This window comes from Mus caroli, unplaced genomic scaffold (assembly GCF_978045245.1).
Source record: "Mus caroli unplaced genomic scaffold, Mus_caroli_1 scaffold_9, whole genome shotgun sequence".
Lineage (NCBI taxonomy): Eukaryota > Metazoa > Chordata > Mammalia > Rodentia > Muridae > Mus > Mus caroli.
The window spans coordinates 47,902,078-47,929,832 of NW_028227264.1; the positions used below are offsets into that span (position 1 = coordinate 47,902,078).

The window sequence follows — 27,755 nt, forward strand, 5'->3', positions numbered from 1 at the left end:
AGGAATGTAAGGGAAGGAACTTTAGGCAGGAATTGAGCCAGACACTGTGAAGAAAGAGTGCTCCCTGGAGTCTCTGGCTTAGTTCCAGGTAGCTTTCTTATACAACCTAGGATCCCCTGCCCAGGAATGGCATCTCCCACACTTGTCTAAGCTCAGATCCCATCAATCAGAAGTCAAGAAAATGCCTTGGGAGAGGCCCTTGGTCTTGCAAAGATTCTAGGCCCAGTATAGGGAAATGCCAGGGCCTAGAAGTGGGAGTGGGTGGGTTGGGGAGTAGGGAGGGAAGGAAGGGTATAGGGGATTTTTAGAGAGGAAACTAGGAGAGGTGATAACATTTGAAATGTAAATGAAGAAAACATCTAATTAAAAAAAAAAGGCTCAGAGGCCAGTCTGATGGAGAAAATTCCCTGGGTCTATTTAAATATTATTTCATTGTATGTATTGGATATTAGTCCCCTATCAGATTTAGGATTGGTAAAATCTTTTCCCAATCTGTCGGTGGCCTTTTTGTCTTATTGACAGTATCTTTTGCCTTACAGAAGCTTTGCGATTTTATAAGATCCCATTTGTGTTTTCTTGATCTTACAGCACAAGCCATTGCAGTTCTGTTTAGGAATTTTCCCCCTGTGCCCATATCTTTGAGACTTTTACCCACTTTCTCCTCTATAAATTTCAGTGTTTCTGGATTTATGTGGAGTTCTTTGATCCACTTAGACTTGAGCTTTGTACAAGGAGATAAGAATGGATCAATTTGCATTCTTCTACGCGATAACTGCCAGTTTGCTAAACAGAAGAAAATCAAGAAGAAGGAAGACCAACTGATGGATACTTGTTCCTCCCTAGAATAGGGAACAAAATACCCATGGAAGTAGTTACAGAGACAAAGTTTGGAGCTAAGACTAAAGGATGGACCATCCAGAGACTGCCCTACCCAGGGATCCATCCCATTATCAGCCACCAAACGCAGACACTATTGCATATGCCAGCAAGATTTTGCTGAAAGGACCCTGTTGTCTCTTGTGAGGCTATGCCAGTGCCTGGAAAATACAGAAGTGGATGCTCACAGCCATCTATAGGATGGGGCACAAGGCCCCCTATGGAGAAACTACATAAAGTACCCAAGGAGCTGAAGGTGTCTGCAATCCTATAGGTGGAACAACAAAATGAACTAATCAGTACCCCCCAGAGCTCATGTCTCTAGCGCATATGTAGCAGAAGATGGCCTAGTCGGAGATCTTTGGGAAGAGAGGCCCCTTGATCTTGCAAACTTTATATGCCCCAGTACAGGGGAACGCCAGGGCCAAAAAGTAGGAGTGGGTGGGTATGGGAGCAGGGCAGAGGGAGGGTATAGGGGACTTTTGGGATAATATTTGAAATATAAATGAAGAAAATATCTAATAAAAAATTTAAAAAGATATTATTTCATAAAGAAAGGTATAAAATAATAGATACACCAAAAAGAAGGCCAAATACATACTCTAATACTAGAGGTTTCCACATTTTTCAAACCTAAACAAACAAACAAAAACAAACAAACAAAAAACCCCTGATCTATTGCTTGCTTGCTTTTAGCCCAGGGAACAGGTGTATGTTCATTGTCTGTCTCACTAGTAAAGCCAAGCTTACTTTCTAAATGTGATTAAGAGTTGCTTGAAAATTATGTGAAAAATCTTCGCTTAAGCTTTTAGTTTTTATCCCATCATTACATTCATGTTTATTTATTTATTTTTAATTTTTAATATTTTTTATTAAATATTTTCCTCAATTACATTTCCAATGCTATCCCAAAAGTCCCCCATAGCGTCCCCCACTTCCATACCCACCCATTCCCATTCTTTTGGCCCTGGCATTCCCCTATATTGGGGCATATAAAGTTTGCAAGTCCAATGGGCCTCTCTTTCCAGTGATGGCCGAATAGGCCATCTTTCGATACATATGCAGCTAGAGACAAGAGCTCCGGGGTACTGGTTAGTTCATAATGTTGTTCCAACTATAGGGTTGCAGATCCCTTTAGCTCCTTGGGTACTTTCTCTAGCTTCTCCATTGGGAGCCCTGTGATACATCCAATAGCTGACTGTGAGCATCCACTCCTGTGTTTGCTAGGCCCCTGCATAGTCTCACAAGAGACAGCTATCTTTGGGTCCTTTCAGCAAAATCTTGCTAGTGTATGCAATGGTGTCCGCGTTTAGAAGCTGATTATGGGATGGATCCCTGGATACGGCAGTCTCTAGATGGTCCATCCTTTCATCACAGCTCCACGCTTTGTCTCTGTAACTCCTTCCATGGGTGTTTTGTTCCCAATTCTAAGAAGGGGCACAGTGTCCACATTTTGGTCTTCATTCTTCTTGAGTTTCATGCGTTTAGCAAATTGTATCTTATATCTTGGATATCCTAAGTTTTGGGCTAATATCCACTTATCAGTGAATACATATTGTGTGAGTTCCTTTGTGATTGTGTTACCTCACTCAAGATGATGCCCTCCAGGTCCATCCATTTGGCTAGGAATTTCATAAATTCATTCTTTTTAGTAGCTGAGTAGTACTCCATTGTGTAGATGTACCATAATTTCTGTATCCATTCCTCTGTTGAGGGATATCTGGGTTCTTTCCAGCTTCTGGCTATTATAAATAGGGCTGCTATGAACATAGTGGAGCATGTGTCCTTCTTACTGGTTGGGACATCTTCTGGATATATGCCCAGGAGAGGTATTGCTGGATCCTCCGGTAGTACTATGTCCAATTTTCTGAGGAACCGCCAGACTGATTTCCAGAGTGGTTGTACAAGCTTGCAATCCCACCAACAATGGAGGAGTGTTCCTCTTTCTCCACATCCTCGCCAGCATCTGCTGTCACCTGAATTTTTGATCTTAGCCATTCTGACTGGTGTGAGGTGGAATCTCAGGGTTGTTTGATTTGCATTTCCCTGATGATTAAGGATGTTGATCATTTTTTCAGGTGCTTCTCTGCCATTTGGTATTCTTCAGGTGAGAATTCTTTGTTCAGTTCTGAGCCCCATTTTTTAATGGGGTTATTTGACTTTCTGGAGTCCACCTTCTTGAGTTCCTTATATATATTGGATATTAGTCCCCTATCTGATTTAGGATAGGTAAAGATCCTTTCCCAATCTGTTGGTGGTTTTTTTGTCTTATTGATGGTGTCTTTTGCCTTGCAGAAGCTTTGCAGTTTCATGAGGTCCCACTTGTCAATTCTCAATCTTACAGCACAAGACATTGCTGTTCTATTCAAGAATTTTTCCCCTGTGCCCATATCTTCAAGGCTTTTCCCCACTTTCTCCTCTGAAATGGAGAAGTTCCTAGACAGGTACCAGGTACCAAAGTTGAACCAAGATCAGGTTAATGATCTAAACAGCCCTATATCCCCCAAAGAAATAGAAGCAGCCATTAATAGTCTCCCAACCAAAAAAAGCCCAGGACCAGATGGGTTAAGTGCAGAGTTCTATCAGACCTTCAAAGAAGATCTAATCCCAGTTCTTCACAAACTATTCCACAAAATAGAAACAGAAGGTACTCTACCCAACTCATTCTATGAAGCCACAATTACTCTGATACCTAAACCACAAAAAGACCCAACAAAGATAGAAAACTTCAGACCAATATCCCTTATGAATATTGATGCAAAAATCCTCAATAAAGTTCTTGCTAACAGAATCCAAGAACACATCAAAACAATCATCCATCCTGACCAAGTAGGTTTCATCCCAGGGATGCAGGGATGTTTCAATATATGGAAATCCATCAACGTAATCCAGTATATAAACAAACTCAAAGACAAAAACCACATGGTCATCTCGTTAGATGCGGAAAAAGCATTTGACAAGATCCAACACCCATTCATGATAAAAGTTTTGGAAAGATCAGGAATTCAAGGCCCATACCTAAACATGATAAATGCCATCTACAGCAAACCAGTAGCCAACATCAAAGTAAATGGTGAGAAGCTTGAAGCAATCCCTCTAAAATCAGGGACTAGACAAGGCTGTCCACTTTCTCCATACCTATTCAACATAGTACTTGAAGTCCTAGCCAGAGCAATTCGACAACAAAAGGAGATCAAAGGGATACAAATTGGAAAAGATGAAGTCAAAATATCACTTTTTGCAGATGATATGATAGTATATATAAGTGACCCTAAAAATTCCACCAGAGAACTCCTAAGCCTGATAAACAGCTTCGGTGAAGTAGCTGGATATAAAATTAACTCAAACAAATCAATGGCCTTTCTCTACACAAAGAATAAACAGGCTGAGAAAGAAATTAGGGAAACAACACCCTTCTCAATAGTCACAAATAATATAAAATATCTTGGCGTGACTCTAACTAAGGAAGTGAAAGATCTGTATAATAAAAACTTCAAGTCTCTGAAGAAAGAAATTCTAGAAGATCTCAGAAGATGGAAAGATCTCACATGCTCATGGATTGGCAGGATCAACATTGTAAAAATGGCTATCTTGCCAAAAGCAATCTACAGATTCAATGCAATCCCCATCAAAATTCCAACTCAATTCTTCAACGAATTAGAAAGTGCAATCTGCAAATTCATCTGGAATAACAAAAAACCTAGGATAGCAAAAACTCTTCTCAAGGATAAAAGAACCTCTGGTGGAATCACCATGCCGGACCTAAAGCTTTACTACAGAGCAATTGTGATAAAAACGGCGTGGTACTGGTATAGTGACAGACAAATAGACCAATGGAATAGAATTGAAGACCCAGATATGAACCCACACACCTACGGTCACTTGATCTTCGACAAGGGAGCTAAAAACATCCAGTGGAAGAAAGACAGCATTTTCAACAAATGGTGCTGGCACAACTGGTTGTTTTCATGTAGAAGAATGCGAATCGATCCATTCCTATCTCCTTGTACTAAGGTCAAGTCTAAGTGGATCAAGGAACTTCACATAAAACCAGAGACACTGAAACTTATAGAGGAGAAAGTGGGGAAAAGCCTACATTCATATTTAAACAAACAAAAATCAACATCAAGCATAATCCTTCATATATTTTATTGCCCACATATAAAGCTAGAGCAATGTCCAAATCAATGAAATATTTCACTGTAGTAAAACCGACATTTATACTGGAATGTTGGACAAACATGTGCTTATAAACTAATGTTATAGCAAGCATTTGGTTTTGGTAGTTATATTTAATGAAATATAATTTGTCATCTGACACTTTATAACTCTCCACTACAGATATTTTATCCTAAGCTTAAAGGCTTTAACACAATTTACAAATTTGTCCTCACCACCATAACGTCAGCTTAATATTTTATAAGATTAAAAAGATAAAAAAGTAAAGATTTGAGCTCAAATCTATATTCTTTGACTCAATATGTGCAGGGGATCCTGCATTTATTGTCCAGTTCTGGTCCTGTATATACAAAAGAGACTACTTAATAATGCCTACTCCCGAGATTGCAATTAGGACTCTATAGTGTTGTCATAATGATATTTTACTGACAAACCAATGAATTTTGAAATGTTCTTTTCTGTTAGGCAAGGCTGTATTGTGCAATGAATATTGAGAACATCATTAATGGGCTACTGATTTTTCTGCTTCATCAGTGCGAGTTCACGATGCTCAAGTCACCAAGTCTTTCTGAGATTAGACTGCAAGAGGCCATTTTCCTTTGGTTGTGGAGATAATAAAAATGGATCAAGTATGTAAGGCATCAATTAGATATAGACTGAATCACTTTCATAATATCTTTTTTTTTTATCCTACTGACTCAATATGTTATTCCTGGGCTCTCTTTTTCCCTCACCCTAAATCTGTGTTAAAGACTTTCAATATTTACTTGTCCTAAAACAAATTTACTGAAAGCAATTGTCAGATTTTCTATCGTAAAATTTTATCAGGATGATATTTTTGAATTTTCAATTAGCGTTAAATTATTACCTTTAAAACATAGTTTAAAACTTTTGGAAGGAAATTAGAAATTTAAGCTATGCTAAGTTTACCTGCTTTAAAATGCCTGCTGCCATTTCATGGCTGCAGTCGAAGATCACATGGAACTCCTTGCCTCTCTTCATCTCTTTCAGCAAAGGCTTTGCATCTTTTGTATCAGCTGGCAGCTGACGAATTTTAAGTCGAAGATTGTACCTTGATGGAGCTTTGATGAGCTCTTGCAAGCGAATGAGACCTTTAATTAAAGAGAAAAAACAATAAAAGAGTGGAAGCAAATTAGAGTAGCTCATAGAATAGTGAAATGTAAGTATGATGTGTGATTTTTCTTAGTCACATTTAGGTACTTAGTGCCATCACATTAGCATTGAAATTCCTTTCTTTTTATCTATTGTGGTTTTGCTAGGCCATATAGGATGGCCTGAAACTTACTATGTAGTGCAATCTGGCCATGAATTCCCAGTGACCCTCCTGCCTCAGCCTTGTTAATTCTCTATAACATTGTGATATAAATATTATTTACACTACATATAACTTCAGGTTTTAGTGAATACAGCATTCTTCTAGACAACATGGCTCAAAATATAGCAAATCACTGATCTATTTCAGTAGACCATAAATTATATTAAAATAATGTTGTTATTTATTGATTTAAAGAATTTGGTACTAAAACACATTTAATATTTGAAACACAAAAGCCTGCTCCTTAAAAAAATTCACATGGTTAAAATGCAAGATTGAAATTCTTTGTAGTGTGCAAGAAATGTTCTATCTCCTCCTACATTTCACTCTTATATCTGTAAAATCACCTACATATTTCTTTACCAGTATTTCTACTTCCTATTAAGAACTACGTTAATAAAAATCAGTACAATATTAGGACAAGGGGAAAATGGTAAATAACTAATGTACCTCATTTTCCCCCTCTTCTCTACATATTTGCACGCTATTATAATTATATTTGGTCACAGGTGTGGAGACAAAGTCCACAGCAAAAAATATACTGTGTATTCAAGGAGTCTCCTAGATCATGAGACAGGAACCACAATTTATTATTTTAACCACTATTAAATATTTTAAAATGTTTTAACATCAATAAATTATGATCATATGATAAATGATTTTGGTGATCCAAACAATTACTGAAAATTTACAGTGATAATAAAGCAAAATGTATAACAATTACTCTTTTAAATTACCTGTATTTTTGTTTTTTGATCTAATGTCTACTCTCTTCATAAAAGTACATAAATGCAATAAAATCAGATACTAGCTACTATTATACAAGTTTTTGTCATAAGTAAATTCAAAGTCTATTCTACCTTGAGTATTGGGTTTGGATCTGAATTCAACAATCTATGATCTCTGTATCTTCTTGCAAGGCTCTGAGTTCTCTCTAATAGGATCACAGTGTCCATGGATTAACTTAAAAAAACACAAAAAGAAACTTGCCTAAATTGGCCTTTAAGTAATGATAATCTACCAATGTTGTTATACTGGCCAACATAGGGAAAAGATCATATATTTTAAGTTGGTTGTTAGAAGATATTTTGACACTGATTTGGGCAGAAAACCTAATCTCAAAAGTTGAAAGGACATTTTGGGAGATTAATATGTTAACAAAAGAAAAGAGAGCTATCAAGTTACAGATTAACTCAGTAGTTTGTACTGAAAAGGCTCAACTGAGTTAGAAATAGACATTTTCACAAGAATAGTGCTTGCAGGGCTCAGCCTAAGTATAAAGCCTGCCAAGTATTTTCAAGTCTTTAAAGAGCTCATGTGGATAGTTCATTGAGCCATCAGGTACAATAAATGTTTACTTATTCTCTTCACACATATACATCCCTGCTGGCATTAATGGAACAGGCTTCAGTTTGCCAGCTTCCCTGGGGAATGATATTGAAGAGGGAAAAAAATAAATCACCAATGCTAGTAGGAGCTGACATCTCCTATGTGGGAATCCGAGTGAAATGTTGTCTTCAATTATTCCTTTGACATGTGTTTTGTGCATGCGTTTTGTATGGAAGATACTTTCATAGATAAATATAATCATTGAAATAATCACTTTAATCTGTCTTTAGATGCAGTTGCTAGAGATGACGAAAGCATTTCTGTACAAGCATAGTTTCCATTTGTTTTTCACCTTGCAGTACTTGAACAAAAATGGCTCCCTAAGCCTTTAAGAAGGAAGGAATCTAGAGAGCAGTTAGTAAGTCAAGTGGATTCATAGTTTTATATCCTTGCTTTCCTTCGACTTCTACATCGGGTGGCTAGAGTGAGTCTTCTCGTCGGTTCTAAGCCTTCAACTGCTATATCACATAACAGAATTTCTCATTGTCCCACATGTCTGCTACGTTTCCTTGCCTTTTCTTTTTGCCAATGTTTTAACAGGGATTCCACATTGAATTCTAGTATTCAGACTATCATGGATAAATGGGAAGGGGCTAACAAAGTAGTTTCTATGCATTCAAGGAACCAAGAAAATGAAAATATTCCTACTTATTGTATGTGAAATATTTGATAGTGTTCCACTAATATACTTGATGGGATGCATTTTTATTTCATTGTATTTTATTTATTTGTTTGAAATTATAATATAATTATATCATTTCCCCCTTATTTTTACCCCTCCGAACCCTCTTCTATATTCTGCCTTTCTGTCTTTCAAATTCATAGACTTTTTCGTTATATGTTGATCCATACATACATATGTACACACACGTACACACGCATATATGTGTGTACGGGTGTGTGTGTTTGTGTGTGTGTGTGTCTAACTTTGGCAACTAATGAATGTTGAAAGTGGGAAAAGCTTTCTGCAGAGAATATTCTACCAATTATCTAATTTTTATGGTAAATATTCATTGTACATGTTACTGTATTCTATAAGGGCCATTCAAACAAGTTCATATTATACCTTACCCCACGCCACCATCATGTATGTCACTATGACTTCCAGGTAGGATGAAGATTTTCTCCAAAGGAAAATGAGATTAAACCTTAACAAAATCTATAATTATATAATTAGCTATGTCTGTCCTTTGTGGATTGCTATACATTACCTAGCCCAAATGCCCTTCACTTTGCAATTTATGACATAGTAACGGGCTAGTGTTTTCTTACAAGATGATCTTACACAAACCTACCAAATGCAAAAAAAAAAATTGTTATTGTAAGGAATCTATAAAAATCTATAAGATTTTTAAGTTCATTTTTTTCTTTGCTTAGGAGAAAAATCTTTCAAAGCACTTGGCGCAGCTTACATATAGCCCTGCTTTATATTCACCAGGTGATAATGGGAAAGAAGCACTGTAACACATCTATTAGATTTAATAAGGGGCACAATCATTTCCCAAACATGTGCTTCATACAAATAGTTTGCAAACAACATTTCAGAAATATTGTTTACTTAACAAATCTGGCAACCAGTTATTTAATAACAGAATAGAATTGTAACTCTTTAAAACAGACTTTTAATTAAATACTCCTTTTCCCCTAATGTAATTAGTTTATATGTTGATAATAAAAAGAAACAATGCACAGATGGGTTTCTAAAATCTAACAAAAAGAGCTTACTGAAATGACTTCCTTATTTGGTAAATGAGGAACATCCTGTTACCTCTAATCTATTACTATGTGCACACTTTTACTTTTGTTCTTAAATTTTATACTCTGTTTTAATCCAACAGTGGCTGAAACCAAGATTTTCTTTATCATTTAGGGACAAATGTCTGAACTGTTCTTTTCAGACATTTGCCATCAATTTAGCTTTTAAGGAGACTCCAGAAGGAGCCATTTATACATACTCCAGTTGGCACCCTCCTCTACAGAGATCAATCACACCACAGCTCAGGTAGGCTCCTGTGCCCCTAGCCCCAGGAAGGGAGTCCCCATCTTCCTCCTCCACCCAGGAACTATTTCAGCAGCCAAGTGAACTAGAGTTTTGCCACCTGGTTAAATACACAGACCTATTTATCACTTTGGTTAATGTGGTCTTTGAGCATGTGAAGTAAGACTTCCAACAAATAGATCTTAGAATTATCAATGTGAAATATGACATCTCTGGATTCAGCATTTCCTTATCACCCCTTTCTTTAAACTAAGAGAAAAAAATACACGAGGAACCAAAACATGTTATTTTGATGGGTCATTCTTATTAGAAAATTTTAGGCTAAATAGGTGTTTCGAAACAAACTGAATAATCTATGTTCATCTATAAAATGTCCCTTTCACATATGTTAAAATATTTGAGTGTGTGTGTGAGCTTTTATCAATCAGCCATTCTTTCCTTGTAGATGAAATATTTATATTCAATTAATACAATATAGAAAATAACTAACTACTATCTTTTCTATAAGTTTTCTTGCTAGACTGTTTCCCCCAAACTACAGACAACTATTTTCCCTTTCATTGTTGGCATGTGTGATATTTGTTATTGGCTCTTGTAAGATATTACCTAAGACTCCCTAATGTCTTGCCTTGGAAAAACAATTTACTTGAGTAGATTCCTTGGGCCAACATGGGAGAGCATGATGATGTATTGGGGATGGAGTACTTGGAGTCATTATATATTAGCTCAGTCCATAGAGTGTCTGAAGACCATGTCAGTGCAATGAATTGTCATTCATGTCTATAGAGTCAAGGCTCAATTAAAATATTTGGAGATTATATAGAATCTCAGCTTTACTGGTTGGCAATACTACATACACAATTTTATAGAAAATTGTTTAGGAAAATGAACATTATCCATAAACACTGTGTGAGAGGAAACAGGGAGCTTGGGATTTGTCCTTCCTTTAGATTTGGCCATAGGTGCCTCTGTTATGGACTAATATTAATCTGAATGTTTTACTTGTCATGAATTTTAACAGTGAATTTAAGGTAACTTGTGAGTAATACCAAATTTGAGAATAACCTTCACCACACTTGAAATTACAAGTTGTGACATAAATTAGTGTCATCATGGAGGCCCCTGATCATTGAATATGTTGTTAATGCAAGAGTTAGGCATGCAGATATTGAATTCCAGAAAAATGGTCTATCTCACACTGATGTCTAGTAGATAAATGCACACTGCAACTGACTGCTCCTTTCTCATTTGTTTCTATCTAGGATATTGAAAAATATAACCTTTATATCTACAAGTAAAAACCAATGGTTTCTTCTCAGACTGCTCTGTTTCTGACACATGCCATATCTTTCTTTCTAGCAAATCCTTTCACAGTTATTTAAAATACTTCCAGAAAATGACTGACTGTGGTATTCTTGCGACACACATTACATCTTACTTTGGTTTTTTATTATGAAATTTTCTTAAATAACGCTTGTACATGTGCTCATCTAACAATATACTATGGGATTCATATATATATGTTAGAGAAGGAAGTTGAAAATGAAGAAGGCATACACAGAATTTTGGTGCAAAATAGGACATCAGAAATATTTACATTGAGTATCCATGAACCTATGAGGTTTTAAATTTGATTAAACACAGGAAAATTTTCAGTACAAGGTGCAGTAGGAATTAAGAGTGTCCTGTAACTCTCGAGGACTACCAAATGACATCAGGGTGAACATAAGCAAACTGTATATGAAAGATAAGTTGTTTAGACAATATTGCTAACAATAATAGCATGTAGTCTTACTGGCTAGGATCTCAAGCTTATCATTTCTCTTGGTTTAATAGAAAACCTCCAAGATCAGCAGGCATAAAATGAACAGAGTTCCAGCTATATGACTGAAGCTTGGTTCAGAATGAAGAACTTCATATTACTACATGACTGGGCAGACAAATGGGATTAACATAATATGAGGACTATGCATGGGATTCTAGCAGTAAAATCCCAAGGAAAAGAGTCTTTAAGGCTAAATGTTATACTTAAAGTAAATACTAGAATATGCTGTCCTTGTTTTTCTTTCTTTCAAACAATTATTCCATTTTTAAAAATATATTGTACTTTTTACCAAACCAGATAAACCCTTTCAGATTCCTGATGAGGCTGTGAGTTTACAGTATGCTAGGGTAAAATGTTATGCAGAATGCTTCATTTTCTGAGAAGGCAACAAAATTAATTTTGCATCTTAAATTTATTTATCTTGTCTATTGTTATTAAAATTTGTCTAGTTTTCAATTATGGCATTGGTGTCTTATTAAAATGCAGTGCTCACTGTGGGTACTGTAGTCATTGTATATGGTAGGTACACTATTAGGTCTATCTCCTATCTAAATTTCTTTTATCGTATTCATGTATGTTATAAAGGAGCTGGAATTTATTATGATAAAATATAGCTGATAAAAATTAGTCAGTGTAATTAGAAGACAGATATATTCGTCAGCACTTTCATGTTAATAATATCTTCAGATGATATTCAAACTATATTAAGCCAGAATGTCCCAAACTATCTCCCGTACTGAAACTGAAATTTGGGATAAAACAAGGAATTCTGTCTTTGTGATATGTTCTTCCATTAAGATGTTTCCATTCCTACTTAATCTCTCTAATTAAAGACATATTACTAGCATTATATCATGCCAATGGGGAAAAACTTATGAATTTTCTGTCATGATGTGAGGAGGACTAAATATTCCCTAGAACAGTTGTTTGCAGGAAAGAAAAATTGAAATTGGATGCTTATGCTTGTGCCATCAAGGACTAGTAGGAAGAAAATATCCTCTTCTGAATGTTTCTTACCAATAATTCCTTTGAGTGACTCTAGGAAAATAAACATAAATAAATATAAAGCCACAACACAACCATGTTTTAGAAACTCTGTGAACATGATCACTGTAAAGATTTTTTACCAGAATTTGGTTCTTTGGTTATTTACAAAGACATTGGTATTTTTCAATAGACTTTTTAAGAGCAATATAAAAAATTGCAATTACTAAGGATGCAATGAGTAAGCAAGTGAAATTCTGGCTGTGTTAGGAGTTCTGTAAAATGTTCTTGTTTCTTGGTATAATTTCTATTTCCTTATACATAATCTATCACCTTTTATCCTGGTTATGTAACTGTCTTTCCCCCAGTGGGACTGATACACCTCATTGTTCAATTTTGATAGCTACATTGAAAGCTCCTTTGTCTCCTGCCAACTGGCTCAGATGTATACCTGTCCCTCTGTCACTCTCACTGCCCTCTCAGCTTGTGATAGCCCAACTCAAGCTATCTAGACAGTGGATGATTAGGTAGCCTGCTGTCCTCTAATCCCCACTTGTGTCCAGGTCAGTACAGTTATGAAGCAACAAATGATCCTTCACAGCTCTAATATTGGCTGTGTCCCAGAATGCTGCTGTTATTGGTTTTATCCTGCCACTTAATACATCAAATATGATTTAAAGTTGACATTGACAAAACAGCTTAAGAAGCTTTTATGTGGTTACACTCATGACTGACAATAGTTATCAGAACTACTATGTCCTGGTAAAAATGAGAAGCAGACAGTGATTCTTTTGAAACTTGGATTTTATCTTATCTTTTCTTGTTCCAGAAGAAAACAGTGTCAAACCCAAAGTTATCAGTATCTATGCTCACTGAAGATACAGGTTACATTATGAAGGTATAAAAAAGTTGAATGTATCATGGACAAATGGTAGAATGGACTAAATGATTTATACTGTAATGTAAAAATGAAAACAAAAAGTATGAAGTGTAGATATAGTTTTAGGAGAGTATAGAGTGCTTAGGAAAGTATTGAGTAGAGAAGAAATAGATATCCTAATACATATGCTACAATACAATTGTAGGCAATTCATTTGTGTACCATAAATTATATATAGTAATGTGGACATCTCTAAAGCATAGTATACTCGTAGGAAAGCATGTCTAAATGATACCCAATTAGTGAATCAGGAAGTGTGAATTATAGAAAAAAGAAAACGTTTTACAAAGTATTATAATATGTAGATAGATATATGATAGATAGATAGATAGATAGATAAATAGATACATAGATAGATAGGTAATAGATATGTTCACAAAGAATTGTAAGTTTCATGGTTGATATTATTGGAAATATACATATATGCTGTTATCTATAATGGTGGGTTAGTCAGTATCAAGAAAAAACTAATTAATAAGGGCATTAATTTAGCATGTACTATCTCTATAAAAGAATTAGTGTGGTTGTTTTATGAACAAACATAGCTTCAGTAAACAGAAAAGGAAGACATAGAGCCTTCAAAAAAACACAGTTCTGAAAACTAAATCTTTCCTTAGAAATGGAAAGAGATAGGTATAGGCTGTGTTCACTTCTGTTCAGATTTATGTCTAAATTGTTTGCTTTTCTGTTTTAACAAGAGTAGCTTTCGCTTCTCATTGTTCACATAGAGGACATGGCTATCAACTGCTGGGCTTCCTTGTTATACATTTCAGCAAAAACAGCTTTTTTTTGTACCAACTTGAGATTCCTCTAAGAGAAGATATAAGTACTCTGTGTATGTTTACCCTTGGTAGAATGAGCTGTATAGCCCAGAAGCATACACTCACCTTAAGGTATGAAAATTATTTCTTTGTTTCTCCCTTGGGAAGAGAAAACTAGGGTTTTCTGCATGTTACATATACCTCAGAGTTCATGTGGATGCTTTAAAGGCATTAAATTAAAAACATGGATTACATGGCAATGACAGAATTTCTCTATGATAACATAGGAAGCATTCAATTGTACAAGATACCAGTTAAAGAATGATCATGTATTTCTCTGTCCAAATGAGAACATAGTGGAGATAATTCTCTATCTGCTCCCCTTCACCTCGGATGTGATAGCTCTTATACTACACAAACGGACTTGCTGCTGTTTCTCTGGCAATGCCATTTCTTATGTAGAATAATTTAGTTCTCTTCCTAATTAAAACAATGTGATCTTTAGCTTTATATATTGACAATAGTTTAACAGATGTTTTAGGTGCTCTAAAACATAGGGAGTACTATGAACATACTAAGCTCACATTAATTCAAATCAATGTATAGCAGTAGAAATTCAATCTGTTGATTTATAACTTCAAGCATAACAATACTTGAACTACATGTATATCTCCAGATACACAGGAACCACATCATCATAACCTGAAGGTTCCTTGACAATTAGTTTAACGTCAGAACAAAACATTATATTGAGGAATTAAATGATCATAGGTAATTATTATGTAAGGATTGTCCTTTACACACAAGAATTATGCAAATAAATAGTATTCTCATCATTCATTTTCAGATAAACTTAAGATACTGCTTTATTTTTGAAGTCCATGGCTCTTAATTGGGAGGCCAAATATGTTATCTCAAAATACAGCATCCAATGTATTCTAAAATCACTGGCCCAGCTAGAAGTAAAAACTAACAAATTATTATCTATAAATAATTTGGGGTACAGATATTGTCTTTATTTCAATAGGTGAAGAAACTGAGTTTGAAAGGGCTGGTATGTTGTTGTTGTTTTGTTTTGCTTTGTTATGTTATTCTTTGCCTTGCCTTTTGCATTATCAAGATAATTTTCTTTTAGAAGAAAAAATGGCCACCTACAGAATTAGTGAATTAAGTTCTTACAAAATGAGTTTTATCCTGAAAGAAATTTCTTTCAGAAAATACTCTTGGAACTTGTGTTCTACTGATACGTTTGTCCTGGGTAGACACTTGGGAAGAACCTATTAACAGAGACTGGGGAAAGGAAAGAAAATCAAGTAGTGCTTCTGAATCTGAGGTACTGTGAGATTTTGAAAAAGGAGTTTTTATTTAGTTACTGGAAATCAAGAAGTTGGATTAAAAATCATTGTGTTTGTCATTCAAAGTTTCTTTAACTTAGCTTTCATGTTTTCACGTTTAAAATATGGTAATGCCAAGACAGACAATTCTGTAGCATGAAAATGCCATATTCATTTCTACTTCTGATAAAATATAAAATAAAGTTAAAATACAAACTTATCAGCACAAAGAAAACTTAGGAACCATGTACAAAGTGAAGAATCAGAATAGGAAAATATCTCCAAACAGAAGACATGGGTAAGACATGGGTTGAATGTATCAAATTGTTGCAGAAAGCAGAAACAGTGGTAGAACCAGTGATAAACAACTGATACAAAGACTACTAGACTCATAGCTAAGACTCCACCATAAGATATGCTGACCCCTTGGACAGGCAAAGAACTAAGATGAAAGAAGCATCGTAAGTTGAATGCAGAAATGACTGCAGTAGGAGCAATAGCTACTCCATTCCAAAAGTCTACATCAAAACAAGAGAATTTGTTTAAATGTAGGCTGCTGTTGATTTTGAATGACCTCCAGGGTGAGGATGAGGTGGAGCATAGTGAAGTAGCATCAGCTGTATTCTGTGTTCTATCTTTCAGTAATCCTGACACTAGCCATCCTAAATCAGATCCTTCTGAGAGAGCTGTACTACCTTAACATGTCAAAGCAAAGGTCAGACTGAAGCAAAAGAGAAAGCCGGTGCTTTAACATTAATTTTTATACAACTATTGAAAATACTTATCAATAGGGTCCTTTGAAACCAACTATATCTGTTTCACATGGCTCCTTGATATCCCACAATGTCCCATGTACTGAAGGAATGCTCTTCCAAGTGACATCACGGGGAGATGGTAGAACCTTTACAAGATGGAACTTAGTGGGAGATTTTTGGGTCATTGAGTCATTCCCTGGAAAAGGATTGTAGCCATTTCTTTCTCATACTGTACTTGAAGCTGGAAGACAGTTCAGGGAAGCAACTTGATTAAAATTTACTAAAGCTTTTATATTAATGCCCTCACAAGAATGAAGGGAAGTAAGAGAGCTCCATGTCTCTTATAGGCAAGAATATTAATTCTATTTATTAGAGTCACTCAATATCCCAATTGGATTTCAGTGCCCATACTTGAAAAAGATCATCAAATTTTGATGACCATTTCACTGTATAATATGGAAGACACACAGTTACCACACTACACGTCACAATTTTATTTATTCTTATTGTATTTCAAATTTTATCTCTATCAAATCACTGAAAGCACCATCTTCTAGGCTGGTAAGTTCTGTAGATAATGTCATGCCTTCATTTCCCTTAACATATAAGCAATACTATTACTCACTCTTTTAATACAATCTATTCATTTGACTCCAGGAGGGCCTGTGCACTTGTTACTGCCTCTACTTATTATCTCTCAGGCTTCTTTGTTTATACTCCCTTCTCTGTTTATCTAGCTCATCATGTGGCTCAGTATAACTCTTACCTAAATATGCCAGCCCAGACATTGCTCAGTCTCACATGCCTATAGCCATTGTTATATTCCTTCACAGTGGCATGGTGGCAGGTTCCTCAGACTTAACATATTTCCAAAACTGAGCTCTCTCTGTCCTTACTTGTTTTATTGGCTAGTTAATGGCAACTTTAAAGGATCCTATTTTGAAGTATGTGTTGTACCTAGATGTTTTTTTCTCTTTGTTAGCATCTCCTCTCATGAATGGCAGATATTCTACTGAAAGCTTGGGACCTCATTTTATCCTTCTAATTCTGCATATATTTTTATTTCTTCTTATATACTAACCTTTTTCAACATATTTTATATTTCCATATTTGTAACATTGACTTTTAATTTCTGTATCCCTCCACTAGAATGTAAACTCCATACTAGGATGTACTTTTCTTTGATTAAGTTCCAAAAGATGTTCAAATACATTTGTTAAATGAATGAATGACATGACATGATCTTTAATCCCGAAAAGCTTACAATCCACTTTGGAAATAAATTATATGTTAGAACAAAGAGAATTTCTGCCAGCGAGAAACAGACTGTGCCAAATGATAACTAAGTAGAACCGACCCAAAGTGCTCAGGCATCGTTTTCGAAAGATTCAGAAGACTGGGCTCAATTTGAATAATTCATTCCAGGAGAAAATTGATCATAATCTAGGGAAGTAAAGATGGGAGTAAAACATTTCAGATGACAGCAATTTAAGGCCTCAATAACATGTCTTATTGTAATTTAAGGGAAAGCTGTTTGTTGAACACACACACACACAAATTTATTCCAACTGAATTTATTCTTCTTCTTTGTCGAATATAAAAACAATGTTCCACTAATAAATCTATTGGTTAATGCATATGAGACAAATGTTACTAGGTCTTGGGGGGGGGCTGCCCAGAAAGATAGGAGAAATCCCATTTCAGATGAGATTTTTTTTTTTCTTGTCAGAAAAAGCAAACTCAGGAGGGGGAGGAAAATGAAACAGTTACTTAGAAACAAAAGAAAAAAATAAAAGTGGGCCAAGGGAAAAGCTTTTAACAAATGTGAAAAAAAGTCATGCTGGCACCGATGATGGGCCACTTAGTACTGATTATTTCTAATGGAGCAAAGAAGACAAGCAGGCGCTTTGGAGGGATAGGCAGGATTCTTCTCAAAGAGGCCCGGGCTTGCCAACTGTCACTGTGACTTGGGGCTTGGACTGACTTTGTGCTAATACATCTTACCTTCTCCATGAGCTGATACTGGCCACAGATTATGAGATCAAACCATTTATCTTTAGCTTCTATTTAGTAAGAATTTTTGATAGGGCAGCACGACTAAACTGAATCATTAAGTTTCCCCAAAATTCTTACCTATCCCTCCCTCATGTACTTCAGGAAGTATGATTTTCCCTTGTCCAAATAGCAGAAAATGTGACTGGCCATTCAGACAGACAAATCTACTAATGACTTTCTAACATCTTTCCTCTTTGGGGATTACTATATTTTAAATCTTGGCTGTTCAGTAATGACTAGAAAAGTATTGTAGTTTTAAAAGTGGCATCCCATTATTAGAGTCAATCCTATATTGGCCCTGTTCTAGTTAACTGTTATATTACTGTGAAAACCATGACTTAGGCAACTGATAAAAGGAAACACTATACTGGCAATGGGGGTCTTGCCAACAGTTTGAAAGGGTTAGTTCAGAGCCATCATAGCAGGGAGCATGGAAGGCAGGCATGGTGCTGGAGAAGAAGCTAAGATTTCTCATCTGTTTCTCCAGCAACATGCTTGAACCTTTGGATTCTCAACCCTACCCCACCAAGTGACAAACCTACCTCAACAAGTGCACACTTCCTCATCCTTCCTACACAGTTAACCAACTGGGAACCAAACATTCACACATAAAAGCATATGGAGGAAATTCTCACTCTGACCACAAAATGCCCTAAATAGTTTTCAGATTGCCTTCGTCACAGCAAACTTCAAGACTCACCCAGCTCACCCAGACAGTCTAACAGAAGACTGAAAAACTTTAAGCTCATGAAACATTAATGGTAGATCTAGTCTCTTTTTTGCTTCTTGCAATTTAATTAATTAATTTATTTATTTTCTTATCTTTAATTTTTTTTTAGAGTCCAGTCATTATCCCCCTCCCATTATGCCCTCCTGCAACAGTTCCTCATCCCATTCCTCCCCCCTGTCTCTAAGAGGATGTCCCCATAGGCCTACATCTCCTATACGTGGTCAGGACTCCCCACTCCCTGGGGATTCAAGTATCTCAAGGGTTAGGTGCATCTTCTCTCACTGAGGCCAGTACTATGTTGTATATGTGTTAGGATCCTTGGATCAGCTAGTGTATGCTGCCTGGTTGGTGGCTGAGTGTCTAAGAGTGATATATCCACTCCAGTAGTGACACGCGTGACAGGACTAGAAACATGGATGCAGTCCCAATGCGAAAAGTTCATGGAAACTAAGTCTCCTGAAACAATGGCATCCCATATAAAGAATATTCCAATGTCCTTGCTTTAGTCAGTGAACGGATCTGTGTGCTTTCCCTCAGTATTGTTTTATTATAAGTGCCTCCAAGCAATGACTTGCCAAATACCTAAGCAAAATTGAAATTTGCTTCCTGACCTTCACCAATGCCCTAGGTAGTCCTTGAGCTGACCCTGAGCTTGGAATTCAGTAAGAATGTTGCCTATTCAGTGACATTAAGAATTGCCTCTAGTATTGTAAGAGAGATTGTGAAAGAAATCAGGCTTTACTATCTACTACATAGAGTTAGAAATCTCAGGGCACACTTAGCAACGTAAGTTTAGAATTCTTATAGTTATGTATGGCAGACTACATTACTTATTAGTAGAAAAGTCCCCCCACACTATCACTTAGAATAAAACCCAAGTCGCTCCCATATACAGGAATTTACAATGGTTTAGGAAGTAGATCGGGCTATGGTTTTAGAGTATTGCATTATTCATGAGAAGGTTAGCTAGAGTGGAACTCCCTAATTAGAACCGTGAGTTGGGCATGAAAGCCCTTGACCAAGGAGTGTAAAGACCTCACACATGGCTTCTAAGAATACAGCTGGACCTTAAATAGAGCTGACTTTGTCTCAGTTGTTTTATTGCTGAGTTCCTGCCAGTCTTTGTGTTTGCATTCCTCTGTTTTGTGTAAGAGTCATTAAGCATCTGGTAACCTCATTGTACCTTGCAGATATGTCACCAAACTTTCCTATTTTCTTCTGTATAAAAAGTATGATGCTCAATTTGACATTACATTCAGATTCAGCACACTCCCTCATGTCATCTTTGTTTATCACCCCCCTTTCATCCCCAACCCATGATTCCCCACGGATTGAGAGAGGTTGACTGAGGCCAGCCCGTGACATGAGAGATCTTAGGGGTCCAGTTGAAGCTGCTGGTCTTGCTATGGGGTCACCGTCCTCCTCAGGTTCTACAACCGTTTCCCTAATTAAACTACAAGAGTCCCTGAATTCAATGCATTGGCTGGGTGTAACTATATGCATCTGACTCTTTCAGCTGCTTGTTGGGCATCTCAGAAAGCAACCATGCTAGGCTCTTATTTGTAAGCACACTATACCAATCAGTAATAGTGTGAGGTCTTCGAGCCTCACCTTGAGCTGGATCCCAATTTGGGCCTGTCACTTGACCTCCTTTCCTTCAGTCTATTCTCCATATTTGTCCCTGCAGTTCTTTCATGCAGAAACAATTCTGGGTCAGAGTTTTTGACTGTGGGATGGCAACTTCATCCCTCCACTTGAAGCCCTGTCTTTCTACTAGACTCTACAAGATCCTTCTCTCCATTGCTGGGCATTTTACTTAAGGTCCCTCCCCTAGCGTCCTGAGAGTCTCTCACCTCCCAGGTCTGTAGAAAAGCCCTCCCTTCCTTTATTTTGCTACATAATGGCAGACATCAGTTTCTCAGGCTTACACTATAGGTTTTGGGTTTGTTTGTTTTTGGTTTTTTTGATGATTAAACTAGTCTGATTTTCCTGATTCTGTGTGGAGAAACAGAAGTTTTTCTCGTGTCTTAAACATTTTGTAAAGTTAGTTTGCTGTTTTTTGTATTAACTGTGCAGCCAAAAATCAAACAGGCTTCCAAAGAGATAGACAGCAAACTTGAGTTTGTATCATATGGGAGAATAGAGGTGAAAAACAAACAACCTTCTGTATAACTTCTACTTGAATATTTACTGGGTCCTCATAGATTATTAACAAGTAAGCAACTCTTATGTTGTAGTAAATATCAGTAGATCAAGAAATGCTGTTAAAAATCTTGTAATATGCATACCAGTTTATATACCCTATAATCACCTGGGCTCAGTCCAAATATTGGTTATGTTGAGAATCTATGGTCTAAACACAGATATCTGTGATGCACTTTGCTCCTCGCTGTCTTGTCTAATGTTGCTTCTGTGCTAGATGCTTTATAAGCTAGTTTCTAAGATGTATAGTCTATCCATTTAGGCATATTTTCTATGGCTGAACTGTTCTTTGCTAGTCCATTTGTAGTATGGCAGGAATTATTCATCCTTTGCTCAAAACTGCTGAATGGGTTGTATAAGGCACATGAAGCATCTTCATACCGACAGTAGGCAGCTTCAGATATAATCTTTATCCTCTGTAAAGCTAGAGATGTTATACACCATTTGCTCATTTCTGCTTATCTCTTACTTTTCCCTGGCTGTAGTTTCTTATGTCTCATAAAACAAGTCTTGGCTGAAAGTAGTCTTTTATGTATTGGAAAAAACTTTAGGTCATCAAAAGTGAATGCTGTGTAGATGTTGCAAGAATATATCAAGTTATTACCTCCATTTAATACATTCTGGATGTCTTAGCATTTTGCTATCTCAAACTCCCTTTTGCAGAGACAGGTATTGATAGGCTAGATACTGAGCAGAGGAACAGGACTAAAGCCCCAAGGGCCAGCAGAAACAGGCAAACTCAGGGGTAGGAGAACCCTCTAGAATGTACCAGAGACCTAGGAGGTGAAAGACTCTCAGAAATCAAAGGGAGGGACCTCAGATGAAATGCCATTATCGTGGGGAGAGGGAACTTGTAGAGTTCACCTCCAGTAGAAAGACATTACATCAAGTAGAGGGAGGGGGTTGTCATCCCACAGTCATATATGACCCAGAATTGTTCCAGTCTGAAAGAACTTCAGGGACAAAAATGAAGAAGAGACTGAGGGAAAGAAGGTCCAGTGACAGGACCAAGTTGGGACAGCTCAAGGGGAGGCTCCAAGGCCTGACTGATGCTATAGTGTGTTTATTACAGACAGGACTGTAGCATGGCTGCCCTCCAAGAGGCCCAATAAGCAGCTGAAAAGTCAGATGCAGACACTTAGACCCAAGCAATGGACAGAAGCCAAGGACACCTGTGGTTGAAGTAGGTAAAAGTTGGAAGAACCTGAGGAGGAAGGCAACCTTAGAGGAAGACCAGTTGTCTCAAAAAACTCGACCCCCAAGATCTCTCAGACACTGAGCTACCAACCAGGTAGCATACAGCTAGCAGATATGAGATCCCCACACATATACAGCAGAGGACTGCCTGATCTGGCCTCAGTGAGAGAAGATGAACCTAACTGACCCTTGAGTGACTTGAGGGCCCAGGGAGCAGGGAAGTCTAGTACGGTGAGAGGGGAAACATTTTCTTGGAGATGGGGAGGATGTATGGTATGAGAAACAGTTAGAGGGCAGACTGGGAGGGGGATAATGACTGGAGTGTAAAAAAAGATTAAATGATGAAGATGAAGAAGAAGAAGAAGAAGAAGAAGAAGAAGAAGAAGAAGAAGAAGAAGAAGAAGAAGAAGAAGAAGAAGAAGATGATGATGATGATGATGTTGATAAATATTTGAAAAATAGCAACAAAAAAGAAAATCGTATGGAATTAACTAGATTCAGGGGATAAAACAATGCATTTCTGTTCTATGACTGAAAACAGAAAGAACCAGATTTGGCAAATAATACCAATAATCAAAAGTGTAATGACTAAGAAATTATTTCTATACGTGTTTGAAGATAATGATGAGAATATTTTGAACATTTATCCATCTCTAAACTAACAACCTGGACTATTATGTTGACACAAAGAGTAAAACATTTAAATAAATAAACTATATATATATATATATATATATATATATATATATATATATATATATATATATATAACTGAAGACAATGAGTCACTGATAATTATATAAAATACAAAAAATCAAGTATTATAAAGGTAATAATCAATTATATAAAGTGAATAATGTCTAATTTATTAGAGAGATGAAAAAAGAAAAACAGGTCTGAGGAAGATTAAAGAATGAAATGGGAAGGCAGGAGGAAAAATAGGAAATTGTTTAATAGTAAAGAAAACCATGACCTCTGCTTAGCCCTCAACTTATGTGAATGAGGTTTGCTCTTTGCTTTAGTCCCTGGCTTTTGTCAAGAGTGCAAAGGCTAAGGTATGGAAAGTGTTAGAATTATCTTTGCATTCCTCTATCTTTTTTTTTTTTTTTTTTTTGGTATTTCGATACAGGGTTTCTCTGTATAGCCCTGGCTGTCCTGGACCTCACTTTGTAGACCAGGCTGGCCTCGAACTCAAAAATCCGCCTGCCTCTGCCTCCGGAGTGTTGGGATTAAAGGCGTGCACCATCATGCCCCGCACATTCCTCTATCTTAATACATCATGTGTGATTGTTGAATGTAGACATTTTTTAACATTTTATTAACATTCAAATAGGCATAACAGTGTCTTGATCAAATCCATCAAATATTCTCTTTGACTACTCTATACCATTTTACTATTTTCCCTTCTAACTTCATGTGTTTTTTCATGTGATTTATTTATGTTTTAAAATACACTGTTATCTGTATGTACATCAGTTGGGGGGGGCATCTATGGGACCAAGGGATATCCTCTTAATGTCTGTATCTTTGAAGAAAATTAGTTCCCTCTTCACCAGCATCTATCAACTACTAACGACTCCTATGATAGGGTGGAACTCTCAGAGACCCTTCCTCATCCACTTCAGTAATTTAGTTGGCTTGCTCTTGTGAAACTGCTGTGCATAAGTCCCAGCCATGTGAACTGTGTTATCCTACCCAGCAAATACTATTTAAATATAGACATCTACTTTCTCTGGCTCCTATATTCTTTCTTTCCCCTCTTTCATGATAATCCCTGAATTTTGGGGAAGAGGAGGAAAAATGTAGATAACTAGTTTAGATATGAGCACGCTACAGTTTCTTATTGTCTAAATGTCGAAAATATACTTCTTAAAGTATGGTTTAACATTGCATTGAAGGAGTGATCCTTACTTGGGTTTCCAATAGTATTTCATGGTATTTTGTAAAATTGACATCATTTGTCATTTTTGTTTTCTTAGTATGCCAGTTATTTAGTTCTCTGACCTTTGTCCATATTTTGAGAAAGATAAATAGAGTTTGTCATTTATTATTGTATAATTAATAGATTAATTAAGATGCTGTGTTCATATTTCAAGTGCAGACTTAATTTTCTTTTTAATGTCAACCCAATTAGCAGAACTGGATAAAAAGTTCACTGTAAAGATGGAAAGGAAGGTTTTTTAAAACTGTTTGATTAACCAGCCAGGAACACTATAATCACAATTAGCATTGTGGAAAAATTATTTGGAAATTAAATAAAATCTACATGTAATATTTTACAAAATAGTTGTAAAGCATTAATTCAATATATAGGAGTTCTAAGTCTTCTGAATTTATATTTGACAATTTGTGCTGCACATAAGCTGAATCATCTTTCTTCACACTAAAAATTAGTACAAAATTATTGTACATTTAATTTTTGGGCATGTAGCATAAAAGCAGAAGTCACATAAAAACATTTGTCAGTCAGTTCTTTCCTTCTGTCATATAATTCCTTGGTGTTGGGGGCTGGTGAGATGGCTCAGTGGGTAAGAGCACCGGACTGCTCTTCCAAAGGTCCAGAGTTCAAATCCCAGCAACCACATGGTGGCTCACAACCATCCGTAACGAGATCTGACTCCCTCTTCTGGAGTGTCTGAAGATAGCTACAGTGTACTTACATATAATACATAAATCTTAAAAAAAAAAAAAAAAGAAAACAATTCCTTGGTGTTGAACTCATGGTGTCAGGTATGTCAGCAAGTGCTTTTACCTACTGAACTATATCATATAACCCATGCACACTATTTTAAATAGTTCAAAGACATGAGTATTTAGCAGAATTGAAGCCATTTAGTAAGTAAGTTTAGATGATCAAAATAAGTATTCTATAAAACTGATAATTTTGCCAATGTCAAGTCATTATAAAAACAACCAGTCAATTCTTACCTAAAATTCATAGTTTCATTAGCTAATGATACCAGCATGTGATTAATAGTGATATCTTAATATTAATTATTTTAAAAATGTGAAATGTTTGTATTTGTCAGGCTTATGTAGATCAAAAATTATTAACTTATGGTTACTCAATGACATATGACCTTAAAAATGTTACTTTACACACCTCTTGCCTGTCACATTACAAACTACACTTAAAGAATTAAATTAACCTTTCTTAATGGTTTGAGTACAGGCTAAAATATAAAAAAAAAATATGAGAAAAATCTAACCATTTTCCAAATCACAGTAATACAGCAAGTCATGGTATATCTCAAAGACCAAGGACTGATACAGATCCAGATAATTTTTTTAGAAGAGCAAGCTTTAGCATTTTGTTTAAAATATTTTAGGATACTTTAAATTTTCACCATCATTGCTTTGACCAAAAATGAATAATCTGGGGAAATAAAGGCAAGGAATTACATGCTTCCATGAAGACACTTACAATACCTTTATCACATTTTATTGACTAAAGATGTTTACTTATAATTAAATTTATACATTGAACAGTTGTAATACAATATAGTTCAAAATTGGAGAAATTCAGATATTTAGAAACATCAGCAATTCCTACTGCTGTTAAAATACTTATATTAATGTTTCTTGCTGCAAATGAAAATTCTTATATATGCTTAACCCTGCAGTTACTAATTTAAAAGGGTTGAATGAAAAAAAACTCTAGTTTTAACATTAGCTCAGATAATTCCATTCAGTGGCACCAATTAAATTTAAAAATCACAGGTTTGGATTATAATTTCATTATATATTAAATAATAAATTTTATTTTATCAAAATAATTATTATTAGGCTTATAGAAATACAATTATATGTGAATAGTAAAACAAGGTTTTGAATTGTGATGTTGCAACACAAAGAGGTGACTGTTGGACTTTGTATTTTTATTAACATCTACTAATCAGGGTTTTGTTTATAACATAATAGATTTTTAAAGTACTTAATGTATTCATGTGTAAATTATTTCACGTGGGTTTTTTTCTGTTATTATTACTACTGAAATTCTATGGTATGCCTTGTGAAGTGGCTCAGCAGGTAAAGATGCCACAAAGCTTGATGGCTTGATTTCATTCCCAAAAATCTGCATGTTCAAAGGACCTAACCAGCATCTACAAATTGTCCTTTGACTACAAACATGAGTTGTAGCTCTTCCACAAAGAAATATACAGTATACTGGGTGTTCACTAATCTATCTCTACAACAAAATAACCTAATTAATAAACCTCTGCAACTAAAGACCAAAACAAAATCAAAATACGAATCAATTAAACTAAGCATCACTGATATCCATAGGTATTTCCCAGGAGATAAACAAATGTCCAGTACATATATGAAAAACTTAAACATCATCAGTTACTACATGTAAATGTAAATCAAGACTATGATGAGATCTCATATTACCCCAGTTACTACTATAAACACTAGTACATGTATGGTGAAAGCAAAGAAAGGAAAACGTTTATATACAGTTAATGAGAATATAAATTGATATATCCACTAAGAAAACCAATGTGGAATTTTCACAACAATCTAGATGTAGGGCTATAAAAGCTATGAGTTATATCATTGTCCTACAGTCTCAGCACTTGGTAGGCTGAGAGAGAACAAACTTTCCAAGTCATCCTAAACTGGCATAGAAAGATGCTGTATCAAAATACATATGTACATACATAATATATGTATAAAATAATTAATGAAAATAGGCCAAAATTAGATAGAGCACAAGTATATGGGAGGATTAAAATGAAGAAAGGGAGAGAAGAAATATAATATCAAAAACATAGCAAAAATGTGAAAAAAATAAAGACTACTATGTAATCTAACAATATTACTACAGGGTATTTGTCAGATAACTGAACCTGAACTGTCATGCTTAGAGTTCTGTACTATTCACAACAGCCCAAGTATGAATGAAGCCTAAATGTATATCAATAGCAAAGAAAATGTGATGCTGAGGCTATGACAGCATGCACAATGTCTGTGCAAGCTCAAGCAGACAAAACTCTATCCTCGGCTGAGGAACAATTAGTCATTTATTGCTTATAGAGAAGAGAAAGTTTTCTTTAATGTATGGACACTCATAGGTCGAGCACACTACAGGAGATGGTGACATGGCTTAGAACATCTGGAAAATATCTACCGGACTCAGTGGATATTTTCAAATCGGAAGGCATAATGTTCAGTAAAAATGTAATGAGA

The 27,755-nt window shown here is 35.8% G+C and overlaps 1 protein-coding gene across 3 annotated transcripts in view; it reads right to left on the minus strand.

Moving 5' to 3' along the window:
• Grik2 (glutamate ionotropic receptor kainate type subunit 2) overlaps window positions 1-27,755 on the minus strand; it is a 700,738-nt gene that overhangs the window by 446,690 nt on the left and 226,293 nt on the right. For all 3 annotated transcript variants that reach the window (XM_021173658.3, XM_029482440.2, XM_021173659.3), the window contains exon 5: window positions 5,986-6,167. In XM_021173658.3, the coding sequence (XP_021029317.1) occupies window positions 5,986-6,167 (182 nt within the window). The remainder of the gene's footprint in view (window positions 1-5,985; window positions 6,168-27,755) is intronic.